We start from the raw sequence: 10,415 nt of genomic DNA on the forward strand, positions 1-10,415 counted from the left end.
CCTGAGAAAGCCAGATCTTTGGGGTGGAGTAAAGGTATATATATATATGTGTGTGTGTGTGTGTGTGTGTGTGTGTCAGAGAGCTAGTGAGAATGCCTGTGTTTGTCAAGCAATTTGTTAGGTGTTGTCTATCAAGGAAACATGGCCACAAAAGACAGCCATGAGAAAAATCTGACTTGTTGTCAAACATGCACACACAGTTAGATCTCAAAAGGGCTTACTGTCATTATGCCATGAGATAGACCTCTTTAGTCCAGTAGTTCCCTGCACCATATTTTATGCAGCACTTGCCTCCATTCCACAACAGACTTTGCACGATATATCCATGATAATGATATGATAATGGCCATCAGAATGTTTTCCAATCTCACCCGGCAGCCATTTTGCAGGCTTTTTATATTTATTAATTTGAGCTTTCCCATTTCAAATCCAGCCATCCATCCCGCATGCTGGCTGCCCAGGCTCCAGTCACTGCTTGTCACTCTGAATTTCAAATGGCTCCAATTTTCCCCCTGATGGCACGGAGAAGTGGCAGGCAGCACATCGGGGAGGGTGGTCCTAGACATGCTGCCTGCAGCAGGGGTTCTATTAGAGAGAAGAGAGGGGAGAGGAGAGGTTTGGAGCATCACGCCAGTAGTGATGTATTCGTTTTTTTTATATGATTATTTTGGATACTGCTTTCTCATTTGGGGCTGTGTGGCATGGCTGATTGTTCCATCTTTGCTTCTGGCTGGGTTGCTGATGGTGGAGCCGCCCTGCTCGGTAAAGCTGCCTCTCGCTCTCACAGCTCCCTCTCTCAGCTCATGTATGTGCAGTGCAGCACTGAAAAAATGTGATTTGTGAACTGTGGCTATGATTTGTTCCTAACTGCCAAATTGTGCTATGTATTGATGGGTTTACAGATGGGTTTTGATGACTTTCTGAAATGTGATTATTTGTTTATTCACAGGCAAAAGCTAACTATATCGTGCTGCCCTGTTCTTCTCCTCCAACATGCCATAATGTTTTGTTCCTTAACGAGAGCTAACCAGCTATGAGGAGCGGGCGCTGTACTTGGAAGCCATTGTTCAGAACCACAGAGAGGTCATGACCTTTGAAGACTTTGCCTCGCAGGTCTTCTCCCCCTCTCCTGGATATCCAATGAGTGGGACAGGTGAGAAAGGAACCACACTGCTCCTCTGTCCTCCTTTATGTTCTTTCCACTCCATCTGTTTTGCCCCTTTCTTTCTGTCTCCATCCCATTATTGCTTCATAACGTGTGCATTTTCCTCTCACGCCTTCTTCATCATCTCTTTTCTTGCCTTTTTTTTTCTGTATCCTTCTCTCCTCCCCCCTCCACAACACACCTGTTTGCCTCCGTCACCTCCTCCAACCCCTCATTCTCTCCGCTCTTCTTCCACGCCTACGCTCACTGATGAATATCAAACGACGGGCCCGGCTCTTCACGCTCTTCGTCGGACTTCAAACGCTCTGCTTTCTCCACTTCCTCAAGCCACACTCATGCTACTTTGTTCATCTCTTCTTGTTTCAAACTGCATGTTTTCCGTGCAATTACTTTCCTATGAATATAAGAAGCCCTGTTGCACAGTGCATGTTTGTGTGTGTGTATGTGTGCGTGTGCGTGTGCGTGTGCGTGCGCACGCCCAACTTCATGAGCTCATTCACCAACACTTAAGAGATCCGACAAACAGCAGCTCGCGGATGTCAGCACAGCACTCTTATCAGTCCATGATGAATAGAATGGAAAACGTGTCTTATCTTGTTCTTCCTACTTCTACAGCTCTAATCGATCTGCAACAGTGCTGAAATCAATACAGGATTGCACTTTTCCACTCTATTAGATCCCGACACACGTTCTATTTTGACAAGAAAAGCACTCCACAATACCACACCATCTTATCATTTTCAAATGTGTCGGTGCTTTTGTGTTTTAAGGGCGGTTTAAGGTGTATGTAAAAAATGTCATCCCGGTATGTCGGCATGTGAGAATTAAATGTATGAATTTTCTAGACTGCAGGTGTGATAGTCACACTGTTGAAGGCAGGCAAGAGGTGGTCAGCCACATTACAGTACTGTTTGCCCATCTCTCCTGCAGAGGAGTAAAATCTCCACAGGCTGACCTCTAGTCACCTCCCCTTCTTCCCAGCACCAAACCAGCTTAAAGAGAAGGACAGTGTAAAAAAACAGATACAGAGGAATACAGAAGAGGGAGAGCAAAGGAATCCAATATGCTGTGGCTAATGTGAGAGGCTATAACATAATGAAGTCTGTAAGGCTGTTGTGTCACCCTCACTGCTGCGGAAACTCGTGGACTCACTTGTTCCATGCGATACTTTTAACAAAGTCACTTTCTTGTAGGTTAACAACAGTGCTGTTGAGTAATTTCACTAATCGCCTTTGTTTGGCAATCTTTTGAAGAAGGGGAATGTAACCTTTTGAGCACTGACAGGTTCATGGGCGGGTCCGTCTACATGTGGATGAGAATTGCTCAGACCCACAGAACTGTATTTTAATATAAGCAGAGTTTCCAAAGTTAGAATTTTAGCAAAAAAAATCTAACAATTATTAAATACCAATTGTATATTGTGCAGCAGTGGAAATGTGGCATCTTGTGTTTGAATATTTCACTGTTAAGTATAAGCAACATATGGCTTCAGTGAAGTGCTGTGACAATTGGACACAGAATACACTGTGTATATGAATCTGTCATACAGAGTTAAAGAAATATTATTTTCTCTAAATTTTAAAGAAACCAAATTTTACAGAAAAATCAAGAATTTAAAACAACATTAGGTAAGATGTGGTTTTTGTGCGATTTGGCACCACTACCATTTCAGAGTGTAATTTACCGCTGACGTGAATACGCTAATACAGCCGAACATCAAGCAAGTGTAACACAAGACAAAGCAATATTACTTACTAGTCCAACAGAATGCCAGTTTGGCGTCTGTCATTTCACCAATTATGTAACTATTCTACCATAAAATAACAGCTGGTGGAGAGCGGTGGAGAGACGAAACTGGGTGACTGAGCAACATAACCTGGGCTCATCAGCCTTTATGGACATAATGTTAGCTAATGGCAGAGGGGAAGAGACAAAAGAGGACGTTAATGGAGGAAGCTAAGAAGAGAAAAAGAGACAGAGAAGAGACCTAGTGGCAAGCTAGCCAACAAAGCTATATAGCAAAGGTTGCAAGAGCACTTACAGGAATGTTTCTGATGTCCCGAGGGTGTTATTTAGTAAGTTTGCTAACATCAAGTCGAAATTTATAGCTAGTGGCTACACCTCTGTCTGCGAAAACTCTTTTTGATTTTGAGACCTTAACACTGCCAAAAATCAAGCAAGCTCAACAACACATGACATATGAAAAAGACAAGAAGTTATTGCTACTATATAAAAGAAAAAAGGCCAGCTTGGTATCTTGGCATCCTTTCAGCTTTTTTAGCTCATGCCAACGAATAAAAGCTAGTCCGATATTTACTCTTGTCCAGTCACTTGCTCAGTTACTCTCTCTTTTTCTCTGCAGCCTCTGCCATGATGATCCATACTGAGAATACTGAGCTAGCTTCTTCCAAAGAACTTACATTGTACATTAGAAATCCTGCCTGGGATTTCAGTGTTCCCATGGCCCGGAGAGTCAACTATAGAGATGAGATTCACCCAATTACAAGTCCACCATCTGAATGATTTTGAAGCTATTTTTAGATAAAATTACAACATCATGTTGCTTTAAGATGTAAAACCCAAAGCATTCGTAAAAGAAAATACAAAATACATACACATACTTCTGGGGCTGCAAAATCTTAATTGATCATTTTATCTATAAAATGTCAAATCAATTTTGAAGAATCAATCATGATTTTTCAAATGATCCCAAGCTAACCTATTCAAACGGTCCAAAACCCAAAGTATTCAGAAAACCATCTAAATTCCCATTTGAAAAACCAGTTAATGCTTTAGGCCACATAAAGCCTCTAAATATATTTTATTGTTGTAGTCTACCATGCCTGATCCTGTGTGTCCCATCGAGCATATAGCTTCAATGGAGCAGTGATGGCTGGCTGACACTGCTCCTCATTCTCACCCTTCTGAAATGTGCTACTTCCCTTCTGTGTGTGGGGGGGGGTGGGGGGTTTAATGATGGTTTGTTCATCCATATGTCTGTCCATCCATCCTGCTCTTGCTCCCATTGCTGTCACTAACATGTCATCCATGCTCCATGACAGCGTGCAGGCGTTGGCCGGGGATGGTATGGGACATGGAGTACCCCTGGGCCAAACTGGACTGTAAGACTCTGCCTGCCTCCTTCACACTAGGCATGATGCCCTGCCACAGCCCACATTAACATACATCTATTCATTAATTTAGGTTACTGTGAACCCCACCATCATCATCATCACATAACTTGGGGCTGCACTTGATTTAGCCCTTTTGTAAAAGGGCTTGTGAAAAAAAGCTGGTGACGAATTCGAGTACAGACTCTGCATGCTAATTGCTAAATGAAGCAGTGTTTCACCAGTTTTTGCTGTAAGGCATTTTACCTCGGCCCTCTCTTGTCCATCGTCCATCTCTTTACTTTAGTGGCTTTTCAGTCTCCTCAAACAGCCTCGTCCTCCTTCATCCCGAATGCAATCTCACTCTCATCCTGCAACTCCAGACCAGCATCACGGCCTTCTGCATGAGCTAGTCCATCTGCCATAAAGACTTCATCCACAGTGCTCTGCCCCTGCTGTGTTACGCCTGCACTGCTTTGCTCAGTTTTTATTATTGTTTTGTTATTTTGTGTTCATCCTCTAAACTTTTTCAAACATGAATAACAGCATGAGAAAGCAATACTTCTCTCTAGTGGAGAAAAAGCTCCCATGACCCTCAGAGGTGCCCCAGCGTCTTTTACTTTCTCACCCTAACCCCTCTCTAGTAGTAACACTGGTGGTAAATGCTTCTCAGCCTGCTGTTGCCATGTGAACTGCCCACCGTTCGCGCTTTGGATTTCAAAAGTTATCTTAGTTTTGAAACCTATGAATTGGATAGATTTATCAGGAACCATCAGACATTCAAGGTTTCGCCGCTAAAATGGCACTTCAGTTCACAGTTAACATCAGTTAACTTTGTCTGACTTTAAAACTTTCCAGTGACAACTAACGCCACACAAGCTGCCTGAACATCCCTCCACTCCAACCCTCAAATCAATGACTTTTCAGCAGCGTTGTGTTGTGTTTTTGGCTGCAGTGTGGTATGGTGTGTGTCCGTTGCTCTCTTACATGATGCTCTACTCTGTTTTTCCCTTTTAGATTAAAAATATCTTAAAGGTCCAATACTGTATGTGGCGAAGGTAAGCCCCGAGTCAGACCGGAAGCTTGTTTTCCGTCCAGCGGACTACCTACCCTTCGCTCGTTCACTCATCCTGGCTGTTTTCCCCCCACCCCTCCTTTTTTCATTCAGTACTAACCAAGCTATATTTACTATTTACTGAGTGCGCTGACAAAGGGAAGGGGACAGAGAAACCAGGCTGTTTATTCGGGGGGTGTCCTACTATTTAGGCCAGGCTGGTAATTGAAAGTGATGCACGGTGGGGACAATTAGCACCTGACTAAGTAGCAGCATGAACAATACGGCTACACTTCTGGCCCTCGCTTCTGCATGTGGCGTGCCTTTATCTCTTTCCCCAGCAAACACTTTTCTCTTTTCTTTCTTTCCTTTTTTTTCCACTATCCCCCCCATTTCCTCCTGTTGGAGTGTGCCTGTTTGCCCGGGGCAGACTCTGAGAGTAACACCTGCCGCACTGGAAGACGTCTTTGTCATCTAAAGCCTTGTTTGAACTGCTGCAGAAGGGACCAATGGGATAGCAGGGCCATTTAAAGACCGTCTTTGTTTTCAGTCTCTCCCTTCTTCTTCCCATCTGAAACGAACATCACCATAAGGCGGTTTGGGCTGAGTAAGGAGCGGAAATTCTGGGGTATAATGATGACACATTAGCCTCTTCTGGATCTGTATTATATTTTCAGTCGGCAACTTACTATGAAAATGAATTCTTACATAAGGCCATACAGTGAAGAACATCATTTAGAAACCAGTGCAACCACAGTCAATAAGTGCCACAGTGGGAGTGATGACTGTTTAGTGCAGCATGTTTTAATGGCCGCTAAACGAAAAGGGAAGTCTGTTGAGTGGGTGGTGAACTGCACCACACTATTGTCTGTGTATATTAGCTTTAATAGACGGAGAGTTTAGTTTCTAAAACAAAGTGTTTACTGTAGGAATGAGTCGGAAGAATACGGGAATGTGGGAATTGTTCTGTCCATGCGGCCTGCCCACATTTTTAGCCAAGCCCGTCCCTTTTTTATATTCAAATGCAGATTTGAGAATGCATGTTCAGACCCCCTCACCTCCCCTCTAGCCCTTCACAATGCACACACCCAATGGTTCATCTGTAGCCCAGCCCTCCTCTCCCAGTAAGCCGCAGCACTGGATGCTGCCGGTGTCCACTGTGCTGCTGAGTGTCTGTTACTCCAGCCATCTGCCATTCCTTTTAGCCGCTGCAACTTGAGATGCCTCAGAAAAATGGCAGGAAATAAAAGGATAGGAAAGAAAATAGGCAACCAGATGCCATCTCGACAAAGCAGAAAAGTTGTTTAAACTCGAGGCGTGGGGCAGAGGCGGGTGGGAGGCCCGCCATTTGGGTTTGGTCAGGGGCACACTGAGGAAGTCAGGCCAACGTTCACAATACTTGATTGTCCTCACCAGCATTTCATGCCCACCTCCCAGCTTATTACGGTTTGCCATCCCGTAATCATGGATGTGACGTTTCTTTGAAAAAGGACAATGTTCGACAATGGGAAAGGCTCCACATGTTCACAACAGGAGCATAATGTGTAATTTTATTTTCATTCAAAGCATTCTGCTGTCATACTGCGAACTGAATGTTTTTTTTTTTTTCCCGTAGCTACAAAGGTTACCTCTCATTTTTATATCCTATAAGCATCTGGAATAACTGTATTTGGAAGAAAGGCAGCTCCTCTTTTAAAAAGCTTTGCTTTTCTACAGCATGTGAAAAAGGCATGTAATTTCTGAAATATTTTATTCGCTTTCTCAAAATTCTAATGTCTTAATGGGAAGAACAAACTCAAATCCTAACACTTGTTTTTTTTTACAGTTTTGCATTGTAAGTTTTGTGAATGTTGGTGAGAATCCTATGAACTGGGTAATCTTGGTTGTGGGGGTAGCCACGTGCATGACGAAGCATGCTGGGATAAACAGCAATCATACAAAGGCCAATGAACCCCTGCCATGTCTGATTATCCCTGTCTCTCCATAGTATGTGTTTTTTTTTTTAATTTCTGTCTACAAACTCTCCTTCCATCTCTCTCCCAGGCTCCTTCACCGGCAGTGCAAGCACCGAAGCTGGAAATTCCACTGGAACAACGGACTCCGTTGACCAGGTTTCTCCCACAATGCCCCGTGCCACAAAGAACCGAGTTTCCGGAAAACTCCGCCGATCAGCCAGTGCTATAAGCAAATCCTCCAACTGAGCTCCTCAGCCCGTCCCCGTTTCCCCTACAAGTGCAGCCTTTAATCTTTTCTCGAAGAACCTCACACACAGCCGTGACTGCAAGAGATTTTTTGTTTGTTTTGTTTTTCTTCTGTTTTATTTTGTGTCATATAAACATGTAACAGGAGCATATTGCAATTTTTTAATTTAAGTGGCAATCATTTATTTCGTTGATACATTTCCATTTGTTGTGGCATTTAACCGTTTAATCGAGATGGACATGTGACTAAGCTATTTATTCAGCTTGAGAATCAGCGACATAGGAAGACCTTACTGAGAAGTCTTAGAGCAACCTGGGATTAAAAAACGTAATTTTTATTCTCATTTCCTAGCGCAGTACTAGAAAATAGAAGGGGGAAAATTTCTTACTGTACTAAGGGAATGGAAGACTGCTGTTTCTGTATCTCATCTCTCTCAACACTTAATGTAACAAAGCACTGAATGACACAGCTGTACATGGCATCATGCTAAAACTGCACAAGAGATTGCTATCCATTTTTAAACTTGTCTGCCTTTTTACCTCCTTTTGCACTTGCTACAACCTTTTCTATGTCTAAGATTCCACTTCAGTTAGTGGCAGGATGACATTGTTGTTTTGCTCGTTGGCATCAGTTTGTCATCATTTGTCTGTCCCTACATTGAAAAGGAGAAAAGACTGATGCATGGGGAATTCTCCCCAGAGTGATTTTAACTCACTGCACTACTACACAGACTTTATGGACACGGAGTTCCTGTTGTATGTGCAGTCAGAGGCCTTTTAATTGTTTTGAACCCAGAGTGGACAAATCGATGACATCTTTCTAACTTGAGCTGGATAGAAATTTGTTTGGGTTTTCTTTTTTTATCACTCTAATTTTCCTTTTTAAATGAATTCCGATGGATTGTGTCATGATTTGATTTATGCAACTCTGCTGGAATGAGAAAAGACTGCATTTGTAATTGTTTTCTGATGTCGTTAACATAGGCTCATGTCCGGTAATTGAATAAGTTCCTCCTGTCTCTTTCCTCTGCTATCAGTTTCCCTGTCCTGTGAAGATGAGACATTGACATTCCAACGTTCCCCAACCAACATTTTTTTTGCACTCGCTGTCATTGATTAACTAGCATTGAATGTTTCTCTCTGTTCTTGGATGTAAATTGCTTTAAGTTTTATTTGCTCATGTCTGTTTGCATAGATGTATATAGAAAGGACAATTTGATTAATTATTTTGTTGTTGTGTTATGTACGAGTGTTTAGAGGAAAAATACCGCCAGCGCCTCAGGTGAATATTAACTCCATGCACTGGTGTGTGTGTGTGTGTATGTATGTGTTTCTGTGTTTGTGAGAGTGTGTGCACATGTATGTGTGAGTATCTGAGGGAGCTTCCCACAGTGCCTGTGAAACGTCTGTCCCCTAAGATGTTGTCCTACACCACCTCCACTCCCCATAATCAGATTTTAGTTTCTCTTCTTCATCGTCTGAGGCAAACCATGGCCACCCTGCATCACATCCCCTCGTTAGCGGTCTAAAAACAATGTGTTTTCTTCCCCTGCATCTCTAAAGGTCAGTGTCTTGTGCTTCCCACAACAAACAGATGGATTTGGAATCGTGGCGTTCTCAGCTCTGTCTTTATTATAGGCGGTGTGCTGCTCCGTCTTTATCTATGAATGGAATCAGGTGGCACCAAATCCTCCTCTTTCCCATGATCCTCTCCCCATGCCGCCTCCTGAGACCCCAGGGGGGTGAGAGGCTGGGTTTAGGTGGCATGCCAGAGCTGAACTCTAAAAGACCTCCTAGCAACAGCCAGGTCAGGTGCTCTCACTTCCCCAGCCTGCCAGCTCAGGTTGTCATGGTAGCCAGGTGTGCCCCCCCCCCCCCCCCCCCCCCCCCCCCCCCCCCCCCCCCCCCCCTCCACACACACACACGCACACACGCACACACACACACACACACACACACACACACCCACCCTCCCTCTGAGGGCTCCACCCAAGCTGCAAAACTATCCCCATCTGTTGCACTATTATGCCTTACTTTCCCCATAGTCTCCTGTCATTTCTCCTTTTTTTTTTTTTTGTACATTCCCCCCGAGGCAGAAAAATGGGGAACCCAAACAGTAGGAGGACTGATGGATCTGTTTTTGTGCTGTTTTGTTTATTTTGAAGAATGTATAGACATTATAGGCCTGGATCACATCTACTGTTTTTATTTTCCCCAAAGCCACTTGAAGGAACCACCCAGGATGCTGATCTAAAGATTGTAGGTTATAGATGATGTCTGTTGAAGGGGTCTGTGCTCCCCCTTTGGTGGCTTAGTAGCTGGAGCTGTTCGTTTTGGACCAAGATAAGGATTTGTGTGTCTTACATATGTGAAAAATGAGCTTGTGTTAGTTCCTAGTACGTTTTTTGCTTTTCTTCTGGTTTTAGAAATCCTTGTACATTTGTGTCAAATTTGAGGGCTTCAGCGGCCCTCCGAATAAAAATATATGAATGCCTGTAATATAATCTTTGTATAAGAGAAAGGGGGGGAAAAAAGCTTGAAGATTTCATCATTTCTTGTCAACATATCAAACTGTTTTTAACGACCGAAGTCCTGCTATCTTTATTAGAAATGTGAAAATTGAAACATTTCATTAAATCAATTTGAAATTCTATGCATCTTTTTGGGGTTTTTGCCTCTCAGCAACACATCAGCTTATTGTGTAACCTCAGATTTTGTGGAGTAGTGGGTGTGGGGTTTTTGTGTGTGTGTTTTCTGACATGATGGTGCAGTTACCATGGGCTTTCTGACCCTGGCCCGGCAGTGTTAGCAGCAGCAGGGGTAACCTGACCCTCCTACCATCTGTCTCCCCTGCTGCTCAGCCCTGCTTAGGAGAGGCCATCATA

At 43.4% G+C, this 10,415-nt stretch overlaps 1 protein-coding gene across 2 annotated transcripts in view; it reads left to right on the plus strand.

Moving 5' to 3' along the window:
- ralgapa2 (Ral GTPase activating protein catalytic subunit alpha 2) overlaps window positions 1-10,183 on the plus strand; it is a 101,040-nt gene extending 90,857 nt beyond the window's left edge. For both annotated transcript variants that reach the window (XM_046061740.1, XM_046061741.1), the window contains one exon: window positions 7,373-10,183. In XM_046061740.1, the coding sequence (XP_045917696.1) occupies window positions 7,373-7,530 (158 nt within the window). In that variant the 3' untranslated portion in view covers window positions 7,531-10,183. The remainder of the gene's footprint in view (window positions 1-7,372) is intronic.
- Window positions 10,184-10,415: the final 232 nt, after the last annotated feature.

This window comes from Micropterus dolomieu, linkage group LG11, assembly GCF_021292245.1.
Source record: "Micropterus dolomieu isolate WLL.071019.BEF.003 ecotype Adirondacks linkage group LG11, ASM2129224v1, whole genome shotgun sequence".
Taxonomy (NCBI): Eukaryota; Metazoa; Chordata; class Actinopteri; order Centrarchiformes; family Centrarchidae; genus Micropterus; species Micropterus dolomieu.